The sequence below is a fragment of the Aquarana catesbeiana genome, linkage group LG07, assembly GCF_042186555.1.
Source record: "Aquarana catesbeiana isolate 2022-GZ linkage group LG07, ASM4218655v1, whole genome shotgun sequence".
NCBI classification, from domain to species: Eukaryota; Metazoa; Chordata; class Amphibia; order Anura; family Ranidae; genus Aquarana; species Aquarana catesbeiana.
Window position 1 is genome coordinate 331,802,567 of NC_133330.1, and position 26,761 is coordinate 331,829,327.

The following is a 26,761-nucleotide window of genomic DNA, read 5'->3' on the forward strand; positions in this document are numbered from 1 at the left end:
GGTTGGGAAAGTCATTGGCTCTCCGATATCATCGACTCTCGTTTTTCGGGATAGCGATCCTTTAAAAAAGCGAGACGCTATAATGGGGAAAACAAAAAAAAGCATGTGAAGAGCGAAAAAAAGATAAAATAAAAAGCTGGAACTTGTCTGAAGCACATCCATCCTCTCCCTGAGATCATTCCTCCGAAACGGTCCAAGACCGCAAAAAAACGTCTCAACTTTCAAATCCTGTATGGGCCAAAAAAAAAAAAAAAAGGAGGGGGGGAGGGGAGAGCAGACAAGGGAAGAGCGAAACGCGGCCTGACGGGATATGGAAAGTCGTCTTGCCGCGGGATCTCGATTCGTTGTTTATCAAGTAGCCTTGGCTTTGTCAAGTTAAGACTCCTCGCCGTGGCTTGGTGGGACCGGGGATGACTTCATCCTTGGCTCGCCGAGCGGTGCCGCGTGGAGGGCTGCCAGAGTTTTATCTGCGGCGGAACACCCCCCCCCCTCCCCCGTCTTCACCGTGAACTGTCTCGCTTTAGGCTACACGAACTGGCAAGCGTCGGATATGTACACAGGGCGCAGCGCCTGACAACATCGCACCACTTCTACACAACTATAGGCAACGCTCCACTAACTGTCGGTGTGCGCGGTCAGTGACAGTTAAGGGGGAACGATAGCAATTGGACTTTTTTTTTTTAATGTAAAATAAATCTATTTAAATGTATTGATGTATCAGACACTTGAATAAATTCCTGACATGTCACAATATACAGCAACATTATCATTTTTCAAAAAAAGCCCTTTATCAAAAGCCGCCCTTAACCTCTTCAGCCCCGGAAGATTTACCCCCCTTCCTGACCAGGCCATTTTTTGCGATACGGCACTGCAGTACTTTAACTGACAATTGCGCGCTCGTGCGACGCTGCACCCAAATTTATGTAATTTTTTTTTTCCACAAATTGAGCTTTCTTTTTGTGGTATTTGATCACCTCTGCGGTTTTTATTTTTTGCGCTATAAAAAAAAGACTGACAATTTTGAAAAAAAATATACAGTATCTCGCAAAAGTGAGTACACCCCTCACATTTCTGTAAATATTTTATTCTATCTTTTCATGTGACAACACTGAAGAAATGACACTTTGCTACAATGTAAAGTAGTGAGTGTACAGCTTGTATAACAGTGTAAATTTTCTGTCCCCTCAAAATAACTCAACACACAGCCATTAATGTCTAAACCGCTGGCAAAAAAAGTGAGTACACCCCTAAGTGAAAATGTCCAAATTGGACCCAATTAGCCATTTTCCCTCCCCGGTGTCATGTGACTCATTAGTGTTACAAGGTCTCAGGTGTGAATGGGGATCAGGTGTGTTAAATTTGGTGTTATCGCTCTCACTCTCTCATACTGGTCACTGGAAGTTCAACATGGCACCTCATGGCAAAGAACTCTCTGAGGATCTGAAAAAAAGAATTGTCGCTCTAAATAAAGATGGCCTAGGCTATAAGAAGAGTGCCAAGATCATGAAACTGAACGGCAGCACGGTGGCCAAGACCATACAGCGGTATAACAGGACAGGTTCCACTCAGAACAGGCCTCACCATGGTCCACCAAAGAAGTTGAGGTCACGTGCTCAGCGTCATATCCAGAGGTCGTCTTTGGAAATAGACGTATGAGTGCTGCCAGCATTGCTGCAGAGGTTGAAGGGGTGGGGTGAGCCTGTCAGTGCTCAATATTTTGTGTGGCCACCATTATTTTCCAGCACTGTCTTAACCCTCTTGGGCATGGAGTTCACCAGAGCTTCACAGGTTGCCAAGGGAGTCCTCTTCCACTCCTCCATGACGACATCACAGAGCTGGTGGATGTTAGAGACCTTGTGCTCCTCCACCTTCCATTTGAGGATGTCCCACAGATGATCAATAGGGTTTAGATCTGGAGACATGCTTGGCCAGTCCATCACCTTTACCCTCAGCTTCTTTAGCAAGGCAGTGGTCATCTCAGAGGTGTGTTTGGGGTCGTTATCATGTTGGAATACTGCCCTGCAGCCCAGTCTCCGAACGGAGGGGATCATGCTCTGCTTCAGTATGTCACAGTACATGTTGGCATTCATGGTTCCCTCAATGAACTGTAGCTCCCCAGTGCCGGCAGCACTCATGCAGCCCCAGACCATGACACTCCCACCACCATGCTTGACTGTAGGCAAGACACACTTGTCTTTGTACTCCTCACCTGGTTGCCGCCACACACGCTTGTCACCATCTGAACCAAATAAGTTTATCTTGGTCTCATCAGACCACAGGACATGGTTCCAGTAATCCATGTCCTTAGTCTGCTTGTCTTCAGCAAACTGTTTGCAGGCTTTCTTGTGCATCATCTTTAGAAGAGGCTTTCAGGGTCTTGGCAATCTTCCCACAGCCTAGGCCATCTTTATGTAGAGCAACAATTCTTATTTTCAGATCCTCAGAGAGTTCTATGCCATGAGGTGTCATGTTGAACTTCCAGTGACCAGTATGAGAGAGTGAGAGCGATAACACCCCATTCACACCTGAGACCTTGTAACACTAACGAGTCACATGACATCGGTAGGGAAATTGGCTAATTGGGCCCAATTTGGACATTTTCACTTAGGGGTGTACTCACTTTTGTTGCCAGCGGTTTAGGCATTAATGGCTGTGTGTTGAGTTATTTTGAGGGGACAACAAATTTACACTGTTATACAAGTTGTACACTCACTACTTTACATTGTAGCAAAGTGTCATTTCTTCAGTGTTGTCACATGAAAAGATAGAATAAAATATTTACAAAAATGTGAGGGGTGTACTGACTTTTGTGAGATACTGTATGTGATCCTGCGCAGAACTGCTGCCCTGTAGCTGTAAAACTGCTATAGGCCAGTCAGCAAGTGCTTAAATAGGAGTTTTTGTAAAAAAAAAATAGAAATTAAAAAAAAGTCAGCAGCCACAAATCCTATGGCTGCTTACTTTTAATAAATGGACACTTACCGGTCCAAGGATCTAGTGTCATTCTTAGACTAAGAGCCCTTTCACACCGGGCCGCCCATAGCGTCGGCGGTAAAATGCCGCTATTAAAATGCCGTCGGATTAGAGGCGCATTTTGGCCGCTAGTGGGGCACTTTTACCCCCCGCTAGCGGCCAAGAAAGGGTTAAAACCGCCCGCAATGCGGCGCAATAGCGGCGTTTTGCCGGCGGTATCCCAGCGCTGCCCCATTGATTTTAATGGGGAGCAGCGGTGGAGGAGCGGTAAACACAACGCTCCTTCACCGCTCCAAAGAAGCTGCTGGCAGGACTTTTTTTCCCATCCTGCCAGCGCAGCGTTCCGGTGTGAAAGCCTTCGGGCTTTCACGCTGGAGACAATGCTGCAGCTGTTTGAGGGCGGATTGCAGGCGCTATTTTTAACCCTATAGCACCTGCAAAACGCCCTCGGTGTGAAAGGGGTCTAAGTCACGGGCTAATTCTTCACTAGCCTCCCGGCGCTGCATATTAACTGTGGGCAGCCGGCTGTGCGGCTTTAGGCTTCACAGCCGTGGGCCCGCCGCACACGCACAGGCTGCGCTAAGATTTGTGAATGGTCCCCCAGTGTTCTGGGACCCGTAACATGTCCCAGATGACTGCGGGAGAAGGGGGGGGGAGAACTTCCACTTTGGTGGCTTAGGCGGAAGTAGGAGCAAATACCTGTCAAAACCCGGTTCCCACTCCCCCCCCCCTCCAAAATGACATACCAAGTTAGACACAGGAGTGGGGGAGGATGTCTTCGAGCCGAACTTCCCCTTTTGGGTAGAGCTCTGCTTTAAGCTCTAGTTAGTGACTTTGCCTAGGCAGAGATAATGTCACTAGTCTGCTGCAGGAAGGTGAAAGCACTTCCTTAGTCTCCCCTCCCCCAGTGATCAGACTGCAACATTGTAAATTGATGATAGCGTATTGTTAGCACCTTTGATGCCCCTGTGCCTGCCCCCCGAGGCCAATGTTCTGGGCTCTACGATCCACCTCTTTAACATGAGCACCTCTATCTTTTTTTACTTATAGATGTGTTTACTGATAATAACTATATTATGGATATTATGTATGTGATTGGTGCTAACAATACGCTATCATCCTCATCTAGTGATTTATGCTCAATATATTGGGTCCCGAAGAAGCCACGCTCTGGCGAAACATGTTGACCTCTGTATATACAGTGCATCCAGAAAGTACTCACAGCGCTTCACTTTTTCCACATTTTGTTATGCTACAGCCTTATTCCAAAAGGGACTAAATTCATTATCTTCTTCAAAATTCTACAAACGATACCCCATAATGACAACATGAAAGAAGTTTGTTTGAAATCTTTGCAAATTTATTAAAATAAAAAAATGAAAAAAATCCCATGTACATAAGTATTCACAGCCTTTGCTCAATACTTTGGTGAAGCTCCTTTGGCACCAATTACAGCCTCAAGTCTTCTTGAGTATGATGCTACAAGTTTGGCACACCTATTTTTGGGCAGTTTCTCCCATTCTTCTTTGAAGGACCTCTCAAGCTCCATCAGGTTGGATGAGGAGTGTCGGTGCACAGCTATTTTCAGATCTCTCCAGAGATGTTCAATCAGGTTCAAGTCTGGGCTCTGGCTGGGCCACTCGAGGACATTCACAGAGTTGTCCTGTAGCCACTCCTCTGTTATCTTGGCTGTGTGTGTTTAGGGTCGTTGTCCTGTTGGAAGATGAACCTTCGCCCCAGTCTGAGGTCCAGAGTGCTCTGGAGCAGGTTTTCTATGAAAGTTTCCTCTGACCACCAATGTAAGGAACATTCTTCCTACTGACCACCAATGTAAGGAGCATTCTTCCCACTGACCACCAATGTGAGGAGCATTCTTCCCACTGACCACCAATGTGAGGAGCATTCTTCCCACTGACCACCAATGTGAGGAGCATTCTTCCCAATGACCTCCAATGCAGTGGTGGTGCATCCATTAAGGGCACACAGGTACCGCCCCCTCTCTCCAGCCACCCCCTCTATTACTAATGAATAGATTCAAGCATTGCCTGAATCTATCCATGGCCGCCGCCGCCACCCCCTATTCAGGCGTCCGGCCCCTTTTCGGACGCCGGGCCCCTGAATTACAGCGGCGGTGGTGTATTTTTAAAGCAACTGATTGAAGCCATAGGCTCTAATAGGCTTCAAAAAAGGTGAACTCGGAGCACAAAGCATTGCGCTCGGAGTCCACCCAGGTGTGTTAGAAAAGCAAATGAATATACGCTTTTCTAACAATGAACAGCCTCTCCACCAATCAGGTAGCGCAGGTCTGATACCTGTCACCTGATTGCCCAAAAGGACAGGCGCTGCGATTGGATGCCTATCAGGAGGAGGGGAGAAGACTCATGGAGGACACAGCTCACCGCTGTCTGACCTGCTGCAAGGTCCCAAAGCTCGCCGTCGTCACCCGCTGCCTGACTCGCCACCGAGATAGGGTAAGTGCCGGTCAGTCGGCGGGCGGGGGGGGGTCACAGTGGCAACTTTTGATGGGCACAGTGACAGCATTTGATGGGCAAAGTGGAGGCATTTGATGTGGCACAGTGGCTGCCATTGATGGGCACAGTGACGGTATTTGATGGCACAGTGGCGTCATTTGATGGGCACATTGGTGGCGTTTGATGGCACAGTAGCTGCAATTGATTGCACAGTGGCTGCAATTGATGGCACAGTGGCTGCGCTTAATGGGCACAGTGGCTGCGTTTAATGGGCACAGTGGCTGCATTTGATGGCACAGTTGCTGCGTTTGATGGCACAGTGGCTGCGTTTGATGGGCACAGTGGCCGTGCTTGATGGCACAGTGGCTATTGTTAATGGGCACAGTGGCGGCGTTTGATGGCACAGTGGCTGCAATTGATTGCACAGTGGCTGCGCTTGATGGGCACAGTGGCTGCGTTTGATGGCACAGTGGTTGCGTTTGATGGCACAGTGAGGCTGCAAATTAATGTTTTTTTTCAGAATTAGTTTGTTTGCGTCCCCCCAAAAATGTTGAGCACCAGCCGCCATTGCTCCAATGTAAGGAACATTCTTCCCACTGACCTCCAATGTAAGGGACATTCTTCCCACTGACCTGCAATGTAAGGGACATTCTTCTCACTGATCACCAATGTAAGGGACATTCTTCTCACTGATTACCAATGTAAGGAACATTCTTCTCACTGATCACCAATGTAAGGAACATTCTTCTCACTGATCACCAATGTAAGGAACATTCTTCTCACTGATCACCAATGTAAGGAACATTCTTCTCACTGATCACCAATGTAAGGAGCATTCTTCTCACTGATCACCAATGTAAGGAGCATTCTTCCCACTGACCTCCAATGTAAGGAACATTCTTCCCACTGACCTCCAATGTAAGGGACATTCTTCCCACTGACCTCCAATGTAAGGGACATTCTTCCCACTGACCTGCAATGTAAGGGACATTCTTCTCACTGATCACCAATGTAAGGAACATTCTTCTCACTGATCACCAATGTAAGGAACATTCTTCTCACTGATCACCAATGTAAGGGACATTCTTCTCACTGATCACCAATGTAAGGGACATTCTTCTCACTGATCACCAATGTAAGGAACATTCTTCTCACTGATCACCAATGTAAGGGACATTCTTCTCACTGATCACCAATGTAAGGGACATTCTTCTCACTGATCACCAATGTAAGGGACATTCTTCTCACTGATCACCAATGTAAGGAACATTCTTCTCACTGATCACCAATGTAAGGGACATTCTTCTCACTGATCACCAATGTAAGGAACATTCTTCTCACTGATCACCAATGTAAGGAACATTCTTCCCACTGATCACCAATGTAAGGGACATTCTTCTCACTGATCACCAATGTAAGGAACATTCTTCTCACTGATCACCAATGTAAGGGACATTCTTCTCACTGATCACCAATGTAAGGGACATTCTTCTCACTGATCACCAATGTAAGGAACATTCTTCTCACTGATCACCAATGTAAGGAACATTCTTCTCACTGATCACCAATGTAAGGGACATTCTTCTCACTGATCACCAATGTAAGGGACATTCTTCTCACTGACCATCAATGTAAGGGGTATTTTTTCCCACTGATCCTCGATGGACTTGTAAAAAAAAATTCTAGAGTTACCTGGAAGTAGAAATGTTGGGTTAGAGGTTTCTGATAATTTTTTGAGCACTGGTATAAAACAGGACAATGGGGTAAATGAAGGACTGCTTGGGAAGAACACCAGTGAAGAAAACAATGAGCTGGGTGAAGAGTGCGGGGTATCTCTCCTGTATTTATCTCCCGGATCTCACCCTGGGGTGACGTTCCAATATATTATGGAAGATTTCAGACAGCTCAGACACTTTGTTAATGACACTCTGACACTTCAGTAGAGCAGGCGTGTAGTCTGATAGCCCCGGCGGATATTAGGTTACAGTCGGGCTTTTAGACTTTTTGTTATGAATTATACAGACTTAACCGAAACGTTTGAAGTCCAAGAATGAAAAGGGGCTCTGGAGACTCATTTTAATATTTTGCTGCTGATCCACAGCATCTAAAAAGAATATCCAATTTAAATAATAATAGCGAGTTCATAGCGAGTGATGATAATGGCGTAATCCGCGCCAAACACAACACTGTACGGTGACACGGAGAACTCCCAGCAGTCGCTTGGGCGGACAGCATTCCTTTGCCTTTCTTGGAAGATAAAATACAATAGTTCTGAGTCCAATTTATTCTCTGTTTATATTGCTTTTTTTTAATATACAGGTAAGAATTGGGGTACAATCATGACAAAGGATTCCCAGAGCACTCTGGGCTTTTGATGAGTTATTATTAACCACTTGCTGCCAAATCATGTACCTGTTACACATAGGTGTGGACAGCCTATTGCATTAGGGGGGGGCACCCAAAAGCTCAAAGATATATGCGTTTGTGCGCATGTGTATATATACAGATGGTTGTCAGTACAGCAGTGGACGGTGCCAGTAGGCCAGAGGTTCGTGTCAGTAGTTTTTATTTTTTATTATTTTTTACAATTGTATTATTATTATTTTTTTTACAATGTTTTGAGGAGCCCAGTTTAGGGAGCTTTGGTAAAATATCAGGGGTATCTGCACCTGGCACTCCCTGTGCGCATGCCTATGCTGGTACGTTATTTGACTTCGTGGTACCAGGATGATATGCAGCTGCAGGCATCACCCTGGTATCTTTTTAAGAGCCGGTGCTCGGCTCTCTTGTAATAACAATCGGAGCGTCTAAACAGCCACTCGGTTGTTATTAGAAGCAGCAGGAGGGGACGTTCCCCACTACCCCCCGCCGCCTTCACACCGGGAAACCTGAGCTACTAGACGGCACGTCCACCGGCTAATCGGAAACCCGAAGAAAGCCGGGAATCGGCTTTGATCGGGTCTCGCTATTGTAACCCGGAAGTGATGACATGACATAATTTCCAGTTTACTGGCATGTTTGCGGAGCAATTTTTTTTTGACAATCGAAAGCATTTAAAAAATGCCGATCTTGGCGTTTTAAGTGATTTCAAGTGCAAAGGAGGGATTTGGGGTCTTAAAGATCCCTCCATAAGAGTACCTGTCACTGCCTATTACTGTCACAAGGATGTTTACATTCTTTGACAGCAAGGAAATGGGGTAAAAAAAATGTAAAAAAATTTAAAAGCAACATTGTAAAAATAAAAAAATTAAGAAAATGAATAATTAAAAAAAAAAGTAAAAGTGCCCCATCCTCCCGTGCTAGCGTGCAAAGGCAAACGCGCGCATGCAAACAGCGATCGTCCCACACATGTGAGGTATCGCCACGAACGTCGGATAATGGGCAGTAATTGTAGCACTAGACCTCCTCTGTATATCTATTGCTTATTTATAGTAAAATTTACATAGTTTGTCGTCGTTGTGCGGGTGTGCGCAATTTGAAAGCGTCACATGTTTGGTATCTATTTACTCGGCATGGCATCATCTTTTATATTTAAAAAAAAAAACACAAATGCACTAAAAAAAAATATTAAGTGCTAAATACCTTTTTGTCTTTTCTTACAGGCTGCATTCACACCTGGCGATTTGAAATCACAGAGATTCTGAACGCCATTTCAAATTGCAGCAAAATGCGCAACATGCATTTGGGGACCATTATTCTTAATGGCACCACAAACGCAGTGTGATTTTTCCACGACTGGTGGAAAAATGTGCATTTAAAAATTACATCACCGGGTGGCCCCGCCCTTGCCTATCGGTGGGAGACCTCCCATGGAGGCAGAGCGTTTTCATTTTTTGCTATTTTTCAGGTCCAATGGGCGGCGTGATTGATAGGTGATTTACATCGGGAGGGGCGGGATCTGGGGGCCGCCTTATTAAAGAGGGCTTCCAGATTCCGATAAGCCTCCCTACCGCAGACCCTGACAACCACAGCCCAGAGTTGTCGGGAAGAGGCCCTAGTCCCCATCAACATAGGGGCAGGTGCTTTGGGGGGCACACTAAAGCACCCTCCCCATGGTGAGGGCAAGCAGCCTGGTATGGTTCAGGAGGGGAGGTTGCTCATTCCCGCTTTCCTGGCTTGCCAGGCTGCATGCTCTGATAAGGGCCTGGTATGGATTTTCGGAGGACCCCACGCCATTTTAAAAAAAATTGGTGTGGAGTTCCCCTTAAAATCTACAGTGTCTTGCAAAAGTATTCACCCCCCTTGGCTTTTTACTTATTTTGTTACATTACAGCCTTTAGTTCAATGTTTTTTTTAAATCTGAATTATATGTGATGATCAGAACACAATAGTCTAAGTTGGTGAAGTAAAATTAGAAAAATATATACATAAAACTATTTTTCAGAAGTAAAAACTGATAATTGGCATGTGCGTCTGTATTCACCCCCTTTGTTTTGAAGCCCATAAAAAGCTCTGGTGCAACCAATTTCCGTCAGAAGTCACATAATTAGTGAAATGATGTCCACCTGTGTGCAATCTAAGTGTCACATGATCTGTCATTACATATACACACCTTTTTGAAAGGCCCCAGAGGCTGCAACACCTAAGCAAGAGGCACCACTAACCAAACACTGCCATGAGGACCAAGGATCTCTCCAAACAAGTAAGGGACAATGTTGTTGAGAAGTACAAGTCAGGGTTAGGTTTTAAAAAATCTCCAAATCTTTGATGATCCCTAGGAGCACCATCAAATCTATCATAACCAAATGGAAAGAACATGGCACAACAGCAAACCTGCCAAGAGACGGCCGCACACCAAAACTCACAGACCGGGCAAGGAGGGCATTAATCAGAGAGGAGCACAGAGACCTAAGGTAACCCTGGAGGAGCTGCAGAGTTCCACAGCAGAGACTGGAGTATCTGTACATAGGAAGACAATAAGCTGTACGCTCCATAGAGTTGGGCTTTATGGCAGAGTGGCCAGAAGAAAGTCATTACTTTCAGTAAAAAACAAAATGGCACGTTTTGAGTTTGCGAAAAGGCATGTGGGAGACTCCCAAAATGTATGGAGGAAGGTGCTCTGGTCTGATGAGACTAAAATTGAACTTTTTGGCCATCAAAGAAAACGCTAAGTCTGGCGCAAACCCAACACATCACATCACCCAAAGAACACCATCCCCCACTGTGAAACATGGTGGTGGCAGCATCATGCTGTGGGGATGTTTTTCAGCAGTCGGGACTGGGAAACTGGTCAGAGTTGAGGGAAAGATGGATGGTGCTTAATACAGGGATATTCTTGAGCAAATCCTGTACCACTCTGTGCGTGAATTGAGGCTAGGACGGAGGTTCACCTTCCAGCAGGACAATGACTGAAACACACTGCTAAAGCAACACTTGAGTGGTTTAAGGGGAAACATGTAAATGTGTTGGAATGGCCCTAGTCAAAGCCCAGACCTCAATCCAATAGAAAATCTGTGGTCAGACTTAAAGATTGCTGTTCACAAGCGCAAACCATCCAACTTGAAGGAGTTGGAGCAGTTTTGCAAGGAGGAATGGGCAAAAATCCCAGTGGTAAGATGTGGCAAGTTCATAGAGACTTATCCAAAGCAACTTGGAGCAGTGATAGCCGCAAAAGGTGGCTCTACAAAGTATTGACTTTAGGGGGGTGAATAGTTATGCACATTACCTTTTTCTGTTATTTTGTCCTATTGGTTGTTTGCTTCAAAATAAAAAAAAAAAAAACATCTTCAAAGTTGTGGGCGTGTTCTGTAAATTAAATGATGCAAATCCTCAAACAATCCATGTTAATTCCTGGTTGTGAGGCAACAAAACAGGAAAAATGCCTAGGGGGGTGAATACTTTTGCAAGGCACTGTATACCAGACCCCAAGGGCCTGACATGGATTTTGGGGGGTCTTGATGCCGTTTTTTTCTTAATTCTGTCATAGGGTTCCCCTTAACCACTACAATACACTGTATTATATACTCTGCACTGCACTATATACTCATGCTTTATATACACTAATCTGACTGCACTATATACTATGCACTATATTATATATACTACACTGACTGTACTGTATTATGTATTCTACACTGACTGCACTGTATAACAGTGGGGACAGAAAGTATTCAGACCCCCTTAAATTTTTCACTCTTTGTTATATTGCAGCCATTTGCTAAAATCATTTAAGTTCATTTTTTTCCTCATTAATGTACACACAGCACCCCATATTGTACACACAGCACCCCATATTGACAGAAAAACACAGAATTGTTGACATTTTTGCAGATTTATTAAAAAAGAAACTGAAATATCACATGGTCCTAAGTATTCAGACCCTTTGCTCAGTATTTAGTAGAAGCACCCTTTGGATCTAATACAGCCATGAGTCTTTTTGGGAAAGATGCATCAAGTTTTTCACACCTGGATTTGGGGATCCTCTGCCATTCCTCCTTGCAGATTCTCTCCAGTTCTGTCAGGTTGGATGGTAAACGTTGGTGGACGGCCATTTTTAGGTCTCTCCAGAGATGCTCAATTGGGTTTAAGTCAGGGCTCTGGCTGGGCCATTCAAGAACAGTCACGGAGTTGTTGTGAAGCCAATCCTTCGTTATTTTAGCTGTGTGCTTAGGGTCATTGTCTTGTTGGAGGGTAAACCTTCAGCCCAGTCTGAGGTCCTGAGCACTCTGGAGAAGGTTTTCATCCAGGATATCCCTGTACTTGGCCGCATACATCTTTCCCTCGATTGCAACCAGTCGTCCTGTCCCTGCAGCTGAAAAACACCCCCACAGCATGATGCTGCCACCACCATGCTTCACTGTTGGGACTGTATTGGACAGGTGATGAGCAGTGCCTGGTTTTCTCCACACATACCGCTTAGAATTAAGGTCAAAAAGTTCTATCTTGGTCTTGGTATCAGACCAGACAATCTTATTTCTCACCATCTTGGAGTCCTTCAGGTGTTTTTTTAGCAAACTCCATGCGGGCTTTCATGTGTCTTGCACTGAGGAGAGGCTTCCGTCAGGCCACTCTGCCATAAAGCCCCGACTGGTGGAGGGCTGCAGTGATGGTTGACTTTCTACAACTGTCTCCTATCTCCCGACTGCATCTCTGGAGCTCAGCCACAGTGATCTTTGGGTTCTTCTTTACCTCTCTCACCAAGGCTCTTCTCCCCCGATAGCAGTTTGGCCGGACGACCAGCTCTAGGAAGGGTTCTGGTCATCCCAAATGTCTTCCATTTAAGGATTATGGAGGCCACTGTGCTCTTAGGAACCTAAAGTGCAGCAGAAATTTTTTGGTAACCTTGGCCAGATCTGTGCCTTGACACAATTCTGTCTCTGAGCTCTTCAGGCAGTTCCTTTGACCTCATGATTCTCATTTGCTCTGACATGCACTGTGAGCTGTAAGGTCTTATATATGTGTGGCTTTCCTAATCAAGTCCAATCAGTATAATCAAACACAGCTGGACTCAAATGAAGGTGTAGAACCATCTCAAGGATGAACAGAAGAAATGGACAGCACCTGAGTTAAATATATGAGTGTCACAGCAAAGGGTCTGAATACTTAGGACCATGTGATATTTCAGTTTTTCTTTTTTAATAAAACTGCAAAAATGTCAACAATTTTGTGTTTTTCTGTCAATATGGGGTGCTGTGTGTACATTAATGAGGAAAAAAATGAACTTAAATGATTTTAGCAAATGGCTGCAATATAACAAAGAGTAAAAAATTTAAGGGGGTCTGAATACTTTTCGTCCCCACTGTATATATTCTACACTGACTGCACTGTATTATACGAGGTATGTCTATTAAATAACGAGACTGTGATGCCGCCTAGTAAACAAAGCAGTCAGAACCAGTTATAACTGCATGCGTGGTGACCTTGAACGTGCTTGAACCTGCATGACAAGCAGCAACACTCTATGACGTTCAGTTGATTGTGAGTCGCCATTTAGTTTGGTTGTGTTTTCTGTAGGGTGCCGAAAAAATGTTACGTTTAAAAATTGAACAATGTGTCAATTTGAAATGTGCCTGCTCACACAGCACCTTTTGTGAAGTGGTTTTTAACCGACAAGCACATTACTACACTTGAACATCCCCCATATTCGCCCGATTTAGCACCATGCGACTTTTTATCTTTTCCCAAAAGCAGTGCCTAAAGGGACATGTTTTGAGTCAGTTGATGCTGTGAAGAAGAAAACGGCGGATGTGTTGAAACAGCTGACAGGAATTGATTTTCTCCAAGCCTCACCAGTGGAAAACAAGACAGCAGCAATGTATTAGTGCAAATGGGGAATATATTGAAGGGGACAAGCATTCAATTTGTAATACATATAAATAAAGGTGAGTTATTTAATCAGTCTTGTTATTTAATAGACACACCTCGTATATTCTACACTGCCTGCACTGTATTATATAGTCTACACTGACTGCACTGTATTATATAGTCTACACTGACTGCACTGTATTATATAGTCTACACTGACTGCACTGTATTATATACTCTACACTGACTGCACTGTATTATATAGTCTACACTGCCTGCACTGTATTATATACTCTACACTGACTGCACTGTATACACGCTACACTGACTGCACTGTATTATATAGTCTACACCGACTGCATGCTCAATCCAATAACTAGCCTGCCTAAACTATCTCCATTAACTCACACTATACACGGCCACCGTTGAGCAGCCTTATATAGTGTGGGGCATGGACTTAGCTCCCTGAGAAATGATTGACCCTGCCTTTGGCCAATTATGGCTCTTACTGTACATCGCGCTGTGATTGGCCAAAGCATATAGGTCAGGCGCATGCTTTGGCCAATCAGCAGCCTTCAACGCACTGTGATCTGGCAGTGCATTATGGGGCCCTCCGCGATGTGCAAACGTCCTGCGAGCGCCCCATTTGTTTGTTTGTTCTACAAACAAACGAATAAGTTCGACTCGAACATCGAGCCCATCCCTAGTCCTAAACAGTCTAGAGCAGTGATGGTCAACTTTCTGGATACGGGGAGGCCTCCAGGGTGGCCCTTAACATCGCCAAATGTCCGTCCTTGAAATTCAGTGAAAATCCAGTGTCAGAGACACAACAGAATATAGTAAAAGACTATGGGCATGAGAGAGACAAGAGATGGCCAGAGACCGTGGACATGATACAGGAAAAGGTAGAAGACTGTGGATATAATACATGAGATAGTCAGAGACTGCAGACAGACAACAAGAGATAGTCAGAGAATGTGGATATAATACAAGAGATGGCCAGAGACTGTAGATATAATACAAGAGATAGTCAGAGAATGTGGATATAATACAAGAGATGGCCAGAGACTGTGGATATAATACCAGAGATGGTCAGAGACTGTAGATATAATACAAGAGATAGTCAGAGACTGCAGACATGATACAAGAGATGGACAAAGACTGCAGTAATAATAAAAGAGATGGTCAGAGACTGTGGATATAATACAAGAGACAGTCAGAGACTGTGGACAGAATACAAGAGATGGACAGAGCCTGCAGTTATAATAAAAGAGATGGTCAGAGACTGTGGACAGAATACAAGAGATGAACAGAGACTGCAGATATAATACAAGAGATGGCCAGAGACTATGGATATTGTAGAGGAGATGGTCAGTGACTGCGGACATGCCACAGAAGTGTGTCAGAGACTGTGGAAATGCTATAGGGTTGCAAGAGTCTGGGGACATACTTCAGGAGACAGTCATAGACTGGAGACATATTACATGAGACTGCTAAAAATCACTGCCATAACAGTGCAATAAAGAAACACAGATTATTGTCTGCAGGGGCCACGAGAGCCGTAAAAGTACCAAAGGGCTGCATCCGGGCCATAGGTTGGGCACCAGGGGTCTAGCAAAATACACATCTGTTAGACTGGAGTTAGTGCTCTATACTATTGACATCACATGAACTTAGTTTAATTCAATTCCCTAACTCTTGCTATGATGAAGTTATATTCATAACACATGATGACACTGATGTATGAGACAACAATCAGTTACATTACACTTCAAAATCCAGCAGGCGAATTAAACACATTAAATCTCCTGAGTGATACAGTATATGCATCTGATTAACATAGTACCCACCCCAGTAATGTCCACTCTTATCTGCACTAAGCGATGTTCATAGGTGTGCGCCCCAAAGCTCAAACACATATGCATGTGTGTGCATGTGTATATATACGGAAGGTGTCAGTAGAGCAGTTACAATATTATTTTGATTATTTTTTGCAATTTTTTAGGAGATAAAAAAAGAGATTTTTTATTTTATTTGGTGAAATATCAGGGGTTTAAACATTGGAAATGCACCACACGGGGTGATTAGGGTGTGCCTAGGCACACCTGGCACACCCTGTGCGCACGCCTATGGCGATGTTAGTGCGGCAATCTGCCCCCCCAAACCAGAACATACTGCTCAGCACTGGCAGCCATTATATATATATTTTTTTTAAATTCAGTCTTTTTTCATTTATATGGCAAAAAAACCCAGTGGTGATCATATACCACAAAAAGAAAGCTCTATTTGTGTGAAAAAAAGTGATATAAATTTCATTTGCATGGCCGCACAATTACCAGTTAACATAGCAAAAAAAATCTTCCAGAGCTCAAGTGGTTAAAAGCGCATTAAAAACGCATGTCAAAAAAAAGATAAAAACACATCAGAAAATTCATCTACCACAACCCGCATAGGTGTGAACCTAGCCTAAATGAAGCTAGTGAGCAGAACATGTTACATTGTTTCGCTTTTTTTCATAAAAGTTTGATTTTATTGAATAACGTCACTGGTGATAGAGATGATTTTCTCCAGGACACAGAAGTGTTTCTTTTGGCTGCGAAGATGGAAGGTTGCCGAGTATAAATCAAATCTCTAAAGTTTTATCATCCTGCTGTAAACGACGTGGAAAAATTACAGCGCACGTGGGAAGATTAATCAAGAACGGATTCTTCACCAGAAATCTACCTTGGAAAAAAAAAAAAAAAAAGGAAAAAGTAAAGTCCGCGCAGGTTTTATATGTGACGGAGCTGCCAAGAAATCCTCATAATTTAATTAAGGAGGGAAAGGTTGTAGGGAGAAGCGAGAGGTAAGCGGTTTTAATATTATGGCTAAACATCTGTTATAAAGCGCCGCCATCGCCCCGTCCTCCCACCGCCCCGCTCCACGCTAGTAATCTCGGGATTTTCTGTAATATACGTGGTAAGAGTTTTATGAAGGTCAGTCCAATGAAGGATGAAGTCTGTCTTGGAACAAAGCGTGTTTGGTTTCAGACACGCCAAATGTAGCTTGTTGCGTTAAAAAAATCTTTCTGCGTTTCCCGTATCGCATTCCTGATCACCTGGGCCATGACGGCTGCGATTAAAGGACTTTAAGGGTATAGGTATTTAAGGCTGTACAAGGCTAAAGTTTCTTAATCTAGGTTCACATCTATGCTGTTGCAGTTGATGAAGTTTTCAGGCGCGTTTTGCGTTTTTGAACATGCGTTTTTATTTTTTTCTCTTTAGCAAACTGTGTATAGCTGGTTGTTAAATTGGAGTTCCACCCACTTTTACAACTCTTCAGCATCCCTCACTAAACTGTGCACTGTAAACAAATTGGATATTTTTTAATTTTTTTTCTCAGCACCTACTGTACATCTGCTGTATTCATTTTTCACTTCCTCCTCCCTGGCCGTGGCCCATCGCATCATTTCCTGTTTGCAATGCCTTCTGGGAAGGGGCGGCAACTTCCTCTGACACTGCTGTTGCTATGGCAACCTGACCTGAAATCTATTACACTGCTTGTGCTGCACTGAGCATGTGCGAGATCTGCAAGGATGAGATCTAGGAAGAAATACAGTCTGGCTTCAGATGCCCACACTTAAGATGGCCACGGCCTGCTGTAAGTTTATAAAATAACAAACTACTGCTATAAACTAACAAAATAGACCTTAGTTTACAGAGTAACTTTACTAGAATACATTAAGCTTGTGTATTATAGGGGTATTTTTATTTAAAAAGTATGATTTCGGCCGGAACACCACTTTAAGGAGTGGGCTGGGAAGCCGGCCGCTGTGTCCTTAACCACTTCCCTACCGCGCATAGTCATATAACGGCGGCAGGAACCCCTTGTCCCTCCGGGCCACCTGCCGTGTCATTAGGCACTCGATGCGCGTTCCCGGCAGCCGCGATGTCCGCCGGGCACCCGCGATTGCCCGTGAACACAGCAGGACCGTGGATCTGTGTGTGTAAACACACAGATCCACGTCCTCTCAGAGGAGAGGAGACCGATGGTGTGTTCCCAGTACAAATAGCAATATAGGCAACATTTTTTTCCACATTTTGGATAGAGTAAGGGAGGGTTACAGCCCCCCTGTAAGGTTTGCTTTTGCCTTCTTTGTCCCAAGGGGGAGAGTTACCTTCATTTCCTGTCCCATAGACAAAACAGGAAGTGAGAGGAAATCCCTGCAAATTAAGTGAATCTCTTGGGGACCCCCCCCAGGTCAGCAGAACTAGTGACCCCATTGGAAGATTTTCCCCTCTTGCAAAACGCTAAGGGTGTACCACATTCATAAATATTTCACTTCAAAAATCCATATTTGTCGGATTTTACTGGTACTAGATAGGACAAACACATAAATATATCAAAATAATATAAAATATTATTCAAAAGTTTAAAACGCATGGTTAAAATAGCATAGGAAATAGTCCCTTTGAGACAATGTAGGCCATATATATATATATATATTATACCCATTCTCTTTGCTGGCAAAAAAGTTGCTAGAACAGTGGTTCTCCACCCCTGTCCTCAGGACCCACTAACAGGCCAGATTTTAAGTATTACCTTGGGGAGATGCAGACTAGAATACTGCAATCACTGAGCAGCAAATAATATCACCTGGGATTTCAGTTATCCTGCAAACCTGGCCTGTTAGTGGGTCCTGAGGACAGGAGTTGAGAACCACTGTGGTAGAATGTCCCAAGAGTTCGACGCGTTTCACAACATGGGAGCCTAGACACGTAATACCCAGTAGAAGTCATGTGACCAACCTCTGGAATATGCAGAGAAGCATTCATAAGACACTGCTGGCTCCACATCAAAGCCTGCATTTTATGAATGACTTGTAGGCCCTACACATACTGGAAACATAGCAACAACCCCCCCCCCACACACACACACACATACACCTTACCTAGTGAGGGATCCTGTAGCTTTCCAGGTCAGAAAGTCTGGAAGGTCAAAAAATTGACCAGTTTTATCCCAACATTCCTGGCGCAAGTTCTGCAAAAAAAGAAGAAAAAAAAGAATAAATAATATTTGGATGAAGTCACATCTTCACAGAGTTCTGTAGCTCAAGCTGTAATTTATCACACACAAATCAGAGTGGTGACTTCTCCCTCCTCCTGCCTATCCATACCTTCAGGTCTGTAGACACTTTTAATGAGAGACAGATTGCTTAAAAAGAAACAACTCTCTCTTTAGATAATCTGTGTGCTCTGAAAATACACTGTCATGTTTGTATATATATATATATATATATATATATATATATATATATATATATATATATATATATATATATATACATACATACATATATATACACACACACACACACATACACAGTATAACACATACAAACATATATATACAGGGAGATATAGAGAGCAAAAAGGAGAGAGGGAGGGAGAGAAAGAAAGAAAGAATAAATAATATAAATACATTGTAAATCATATTGTAAAATAACACATATTAATAAGCTTTAAAAACTAATAAACTATTGAAAAAAATGTAATAAAAATTACTCCAAAGCCTGCAACCTGCAGGTGGAGCGGTTGACTTCTTTGCACATCTTTTTTAAGGTTCTCCTAATTTGCTCCCTTGATAAAGCCCTCTTCATAGAGCTCTGTAGTTCAAGCTATAATTTAACACACACACGTGCAAATTGAAGCTGTGACTTCTCCCTCTTCCTGTCTATACCTTCAGATAAGTCTGCAGGAGGAGTCAATGAGAGACAGATTGCCTGAAAGGAAACAACTCTCTCTTTAGATAACCTATGGTTCTCTGAGAATCCTTTGTCATGGAACAAATGTTTATTTGTAAAACAAATTATATATACACAATATTGTCAAAAGTATTGTGACGCCTGCCTGCATCTGTAACAGCTTCAAAACTACTCAACACATTACATCACTTCTGACGTTGTATTCTGTTGTACGAGAATTTTTGTATTGTGAGTAACTTCTTCACTTTCGACATGAGACTAGCATGCCACAAAAAATGGACGGACAGTCGTCCGAAAATCTAAGCGTGTGTACGAGTATTTAGGCCTTCTGGGAAGGCTGTCCACAAGGTTTATTAGTGTGTCTATGGGAATGTTTGACCATTCTTTCAAAAGCGCATTTGTGTGGTCAGATTAGACGAGAAAGCCTGGCTCGCAGTCTCCGCTCTAATTCATGCCAAAGCTGTTCTATCGGGTTGAGGTCAGGACTCTGTGCAGGCCAGTCAAGTTCCTCCACCCCAAACTCGCTCATCCATGTCTTTATGGACCTTGCTTTGTGCACTGGTCCAGATCATTTGGTGGAGGGGGATTACGGTGTGGGGTTGTTTGTCAGGGGTTGGGCTTGGCCCCGTAGTTCCAGTGAAGGGAACTCTTATGGCGTCAGAATACCAAGACATTTTGTACAATTTCATGCTCCCAACTTTGTGGGAACAGTTTGGGGATGGCCCCTTCCTTTTTTAACACGACTGCGCACCAGTGCACAAAGCAAGGTCCATAAAGACATAGATGAGTGAGTTTGGGGTGGAGGAACTTGACTGACCTGCACAGAGTCCTGACCTCAACCTGATAGAACACCTTTGGGATGAATTAGAGCGGAGACTGCGATCCAGGCCTTTTCACCTAACCTGACCACACAAATGCGCTTTTGGAAGAATGGTCAAACATTCCCATAGACACACTCCTAAACCTTGTGGACGGCCTTCCCGGAAGGCCTAAATACTCGTACACACGCTTAGATTTTCGGACGACTGTCCGTCCATTTTTTGTGGCATGCTAGTCTCATGTCGAAAGTGAAGAAGTTACTCACAATACAAAAATTCTCGTACAACAGAATACAACGTCAGAAGTGATGTAATGTGTTGAGTAGTTTTGTATGTATTCTTTCGTTTCTGAGCATGCGTAGTCTTGTTCTTATGGGTTTTTTTCGTACGAAAACCGTACTAATGAAACGAAAATCGGATGTTGAGTATACGTCCGACAAAAATTTTATAGTCTGCACATCCAGCTTTTGTCTGACAAAAAAGCGAAGTCGAAAGCACTGTACTAACGATCTGAAAATCAGTAATATAGTGTATATATAAATATATATATATATATATATATATATATATATATATATATATATATATATATATATATATATATATATATACACACATACACATACACACACATACACACACACATTTTATATAGATATATATATATCTATATATATAGATATATATATAGATATATATATAGATATCTATATATATATAGATATATATATACACATACACACACAAATATATATACAACTCTCTCTTTAGGTAATCTTTAGTGCTCCTAGAATTCTTTATCGTGTATTAAATGTTTGTTTTTTAAAAGTTTATTTAAAATAAATATATATTTGTATATATACAGTATACACTGTATATATTTATATACACATACATACACATAGACAGAGAGAAAGAAAGAAAGAAAGAAAATTTTTTTTTTTTTTGTTTTTTTTTTTTACATTTTACAATTCAATTTAGAAAGAAAGAAAGAAAGAAAGAAAGAAAATTGTAAATTGAATTGTAAAATGTAAAAAAAAAAAAAACAAAAAAAAAAAAATTTTTTAATTTTCTATCTCTTGTTTTACAATTCAATTTCTTTCTTTCTTTCTTTCTTTCTTTCTTTCTTTCTTTCTTTCTTTCTTTCTTTCTTTCTTTCTTTCTTTCTTTCTTTCTTCTCCTTTCTTGTTTTCTCTCTTCTCCTTTCTTGTTTTCTCTCTTCTCTCTTTCTCTCTCTCTCTGTCTATGTATGTGTATATACATATATACAGTGATGTAGATCATACTTAGTGGGCACTTTATTAAGTACACCAATCAAGTAGAAAAACATAATGATTTTGCGTTTTTGTTTTTTTTGGTTTTCTTTTACAATAACACCAAATTATTATGTTTTTCTACTCGATTGGTGTACTTAATAAAGTGCCCACTAAGTATGATCTACATCATAATATGTGTATATATACGGTATACACTGTATATATTTGTATACACATACATAGACAGAGAGAGAGAAGAGAGAAAGAAAGAAAGAAAGAAAGAAAGAAAGAAAGAAAGAAAGAAAGAAAGAAAGAAAGAAAGAAAGAAAGAAAGAAAGAAAGAAAGAAAGATTAAAAACTTGTAAAAAAAAAAAGAAACTCCAAATCATTATGTTTTTCTACTTGATTGGTGTACTTAATAAATAAAGTGCCCACTAAGTATGATCTACATCATAAGAGTTGCCTGTTTTAGAGGAATCCAGCATATTAAAACCATCCTAGAAGAAGCAAATTACTTTGGACGTTTAAACACTGAAGATAAGGGGAAACAAGCAGTCGGTGTTCATACTTTTTTGGCAGATCTGTGGGAAGCAGCAATTAAGGAGCTAGACATTAATCTGCTGTGTATCTCTGTCATCAATTCTCTCATTCTTTACAGCGGAGGAGAGCCTGACAGCTTTTTTATATTTTTTACAGTGATGGAAAGAGTGTCAGGTATTTAAATCTTTATATATGAGCTCCCATTAGCGGGATGGGAAATAGAAGGACACTATCGCAGGGCTCCAGAAGGCTCTGGCCTTTTTCTTTGTCTCTCATGGGTGGAGGAGGCGAGATGGAGAATGGACTTTGCCCAGCTTTTACAGATAATGAGAGACACCCTGAAATATTCAGAACTTCTAACAACTACATTAGAATGAAGAGTAGTCCTCCTCTATTACCCAAACAAAGCTAACAACTAAAGGAGGAGACACCGAATATTTTGGCGCAAGCTGCCAGCAAGTTGCATGTTGTACCGTGTTAGCCATCAATAGCAGTAGAAGACATAAATAGAGGTAAGGCAACAGTACGTTCTAGTGCAAACTTTTAAGAACACTTAGTTCTCTTTGCTAGACAATTTTAAACAAAGTATGTACCAAAGACAAAGTACAGTAAACATCAAAGAGCAAAATGTAATTAGGCCTGGTCTCCTTGCCTAAGCAGCTGGTATTCTTTGATGTTCCCTATGCTTGTGTGTGTTTTGTATGGGTGTTGAGTGAATCTCAGCAACTCTGTTCAGTAGATCAGACTCTGAAATTCACTACACCAGGCAGATATTCAAAATCCACCAAGTACTGTATAAGGGTCCGGTGGAGCACTTACTAGTTCAGGGGAGAGGTTTGGGCCACCCACTGCCATGGAAATATGGATATTGACCTAAACTGCAACCTAGAATCTAAACTAGGCATTAGGGATGAGCGAACTGTTTGGCCTGAGCATAAGTTTGGGCTGAACTTTCGCTGTTCGGACGTTCAGGTCGTTCGACAGTTTATTCGCCCCCCCGAACCGACCTCAATACATTGCGGCACTGAACAGTGCATTGCAAGCCTTGATTGGCTGAAGCAGCCAGTTTAACGCCATGTAGTTCTGTGTGTGTCACTGCCAGTTTAACGCCATATAGTTCTGTGCATCACTGTATGTTTGGCGCATTATATTGCAGTATATTATAGTGTATCTGTGGAGTGTGTCTGTGTAGTGTGAGTACTCACACTAAAGTGCACCAAACATCTCTTTACATTGATTAAAGTGCATCTACGTACAGATTTCAACTTCTTCTTTACATTTGCTTATAAGCATCGCCCCCTCCCTCCCAATAATGTCTGGGAGAACAACAAGGAAAGGCAGACGTTCCCTTGGCACTGTAAGGGGGCCAGCAACAAATGTGTCCACAGGCAAAGGTGGACGAGGTGGTCAGTCCTCAGGCAGGGCATAATTTCCTCTGTTTAGTGAGTTTGCCCGTGCTATCCAGCCACAGCATGCAGAGGAGGTGGTGGACTGGCTTACTGAACCTTCCTCATCCTCCTCATCCTCTGTCATGCAAGCAGATACAAGTGTGCAGTCCCCTGCAGTTGCCAGAGTGGATAAACCTGCCTCCTTGTCCACATCTATTCCCGCCATAGCCCAAACAGCAGCCATTGAGGAGTCAGCAGAGTTATTTGACCACAGCGTCAGCCACTTGCTCCTTGATGATATCCAGCCATTACTGGATTCAGATGTTGGTTCTGTGGTTGAGGATGACAGGAACATGAGCCTAGAGAGAGGGAGGAACACTGGTAGACAAATTGGCATTCGTATTCCCCAAGCTGCAGCGTATTGCCAAGTTGTCTCCAGTGGTAATGATGAAGATGGAGGAGATAGAGATGATGATGATGATGAGGTCACTGATGCGACTTGGGTGCCAGATAGAGCAGAGGAATAAACTGAAGGTGAGGCGGCACAACCCCAAGGAGGCCAAAATCAAGAAAGAGTAGAGAGCAGCCACTCTATTCCATCACATTCTGCAGCTGTTATCTCCTGGCCCACTCCCCAAAGCTCAGCTGTCTGGACCTTTTTCAGCACATCTGCAGCAGATCGCACTGTTGCTATCTGCAAATTGTGTCTCAGGCACATCAAAGGTGGCAAAAACACCAACCATTTGGGTACCACATGCTTAATAAGGCATTTAACGTCCAACCACTCAGCCCGTTGACAAGAGCACCTAAAAGCCACACAAAAGGGGCACAAATATGTCCCTCCTCCTCCTCTTTACCTACTTCAGTCTTTCCCTGCTATACCGAGTCATTACCTCTCAGCAGCCTCCACTGACAGGGATGATGGTATAGCACAGGGTGTCCCAGGTCCTAGCAGCACATTTGCCAGCAGCACACCACCAGCTATAGACTGTAGCTGGCAAATTTCTCTGCCCCATCTGCTGCAGCGGGAGAAAAATACAGTCCCTGCCACCCACATGCCCAGCGTCTAAATGCAAGCTTGTCAAAGCTGTTGGCTCTCCAATTGCTGCCTTTCAGCCTGGTGGATTCTGCCCCCTTCCGTGAATTTGCACAATGTGCTGTACCACAATGGCAGGTTCCCAGTCGCTACTACTTTGCACGTAAGGCTGTTCTATCTCTCTACCATCACGTGCAAGGGAATGTGCTGGCATCGTTGGGCAAGGCAGTCAGCTGTAAAATCCACCTTACTGCTGACACGTGGTCCAGCAAGCATGGACAGGGATGATATATTTCGTTCACAGCACACTGTGTAACGCTGCTTGCAGCTCGAAAAGGCTGCAGGACAGGGATCGGTGCTGCAGCTTGTTGTGCCCCCACGTCTCCATACAGCTGGTGGTGATGATGCCAGACCTGTAAGCTCTACCCCCTCCTCCTCCACCTCCATGCCCTCCTGTGCAGAATTTCCCTATGAACATCAGATACCCCCTAAGCATTCAAAGGGCTATTACCTGAGTCAGGCTAAAAGGTGCCATGCTGTAATTCAACTGGTGTGTTTAGGGGACAGGGACCACACCGGAGCAGAGATTCTTGCAGCTCTGCAGGGACAGGCCCAGAGGTGGTTCACACCACGCCAGCTGTAGCCAGGAATAATGGTGTGCGATAATGGCCCAAACCTCCTGTCCGTCCTTAGACAGGGAAAGTTGACACATGTGCCATGCCTGGCACATGTCCTCAGTTTGGTGGTGCAGCGTTTCCTAAATACATACCCAGGGTTGCAAGATGTGCGAACACTGGCCAGAAGAGTCTGTAGCCATTTCAGGCGGTCATACACAGCCAGTGCTCGGTTGGCTGAAATTCAGCGGGAAATCCATCTGCCTGTAAATCGCCTGATTTGTGACCGGGTGGACCTAATCCCCAATACTCAGCCTAAGCCCAAACCCTAATCCTCAACCTAAACTGCAACCTCCAACCTAAACTCTAACCCTCAACCCAAAGTCCAACCCCAACCTTCAAACTAAACGCTAAACCTCAACTTATATTCTGACCCAGACCCTCAACCTAAACTCTGTCCCCAATCCTCAACCGAAACACTGACAGACGCTTCAACCTAAACTGTAAACTCCAACCAAACCTCTAACCCAGGGGTCTCCAAACTTTCTAAACAAAGGGCCAGTTTATTATCCTTCAGACTTTAGAGGGGCTGGATTGTGCCCAGTGGGATTAGAAAATGTCATGGCACCAGTAACAATAGTGTGTACCCCATCATTGGTGTCAGTGGGAGGAATAGTGCCCCATCATTGATGTCAGTGGGAGGAATAGTGCCCCATCATTGATGTCAGTGGGAGGAATAGTGCCCCAGTGTTGGTGTCAGTGGGAGGAATAGTGCCCAATCATGGGTGTCAGTGGGAGGAATGGTGCCCCAATGTTGGTATCTGTGGGAGGAATAGTGCCCCAGTGTTGGTGTCAGTGGAAGGAATAGTACCCCACTGTTGGTATCAGAGGAAGGAATAGTGCCCCATCATTGGTGTCAGTGGGAGGAATAAAGCCCTATCATTGGTGTCAGTGAGAGGAATAAAGCCCCAAGGTCCGGATAAAGGCAAGCAAAGAGCCGCATCTGGCCACTGGGCCACAGTTTGGAGAACCCTGCTCTAACCCATAAACCATAAACATAACCTTATAATGACTATTAACCTAGAACTAGTATTAGTTAGACACGTGCAATTCGTTTCGTTCCGAATTCGATTAAATTTGACAAATTCGTTAATTCATAAATATTCAAATTAACAAAAACCCGTTTAATGAAATTTTCCGAAATTCGAAAATCCAAAAAAATCTAAAATTCAGAAATCCGCAGATCCTGAAATTTGGAAATCTGAAAATTTAAAATGTGGAAATTCAAACACCCGAAAATAAGAACGAAAATCCAAAAATAAAAAAAAAACGAAAATCCAAAAATAAGAACGTGAATCCGAAAATTAGAAAACCCCAAAATTCGAAAATCTGAAAGAATAACTAACTAATAATAACTATTACTAACTATTGAATTATATGTATTGGAATTTCCTTTCAAATTTGGCTGTTAGTGAACATAATGAATACGAATTTATCCGAAGTTACGAATTATCCAAAATAACAAATGCTGCATCTAAACGATCAGAACGTAATGAATTAATAATAATAATAATAATAATGATAATAATAATAATAATAATAATAATAATAATAAAGTGTATGCAGAGCTTCTAAACCTAACTCTGAAATTAAACTCTAAACCTAACACTCAAACTAA

At 43.1% G+C, this 26,761-nt stretch overlaps 1 protein-coding gene across 3 annotated transcripts in view; it reads right to left on the reverse strand.

The window, feature by feature from the left end:
• Positions 1 to 26,761, reverse strand: part of FGGY (FGGY carbohydrate kinase domain containing) — a 319,083-nt gene that overhangs the window by 209,302 nt on the left and 83,020 nt on the right. For all 3 annotated transcript variants that reach the window (XM_073593859.1, XM_073593858.1, XM_073593857.1), the window contains exon 5: positions 18,619 to 18,707. In XM_073593859.1, coding sequence (XP_073449960.1) covers positions 18,619 to 18,707 — 89 coding nt within the window. The remainder of the gene's footprint in view (positions 1 to 18,618; positions 18,708 to 26,761) is intronic.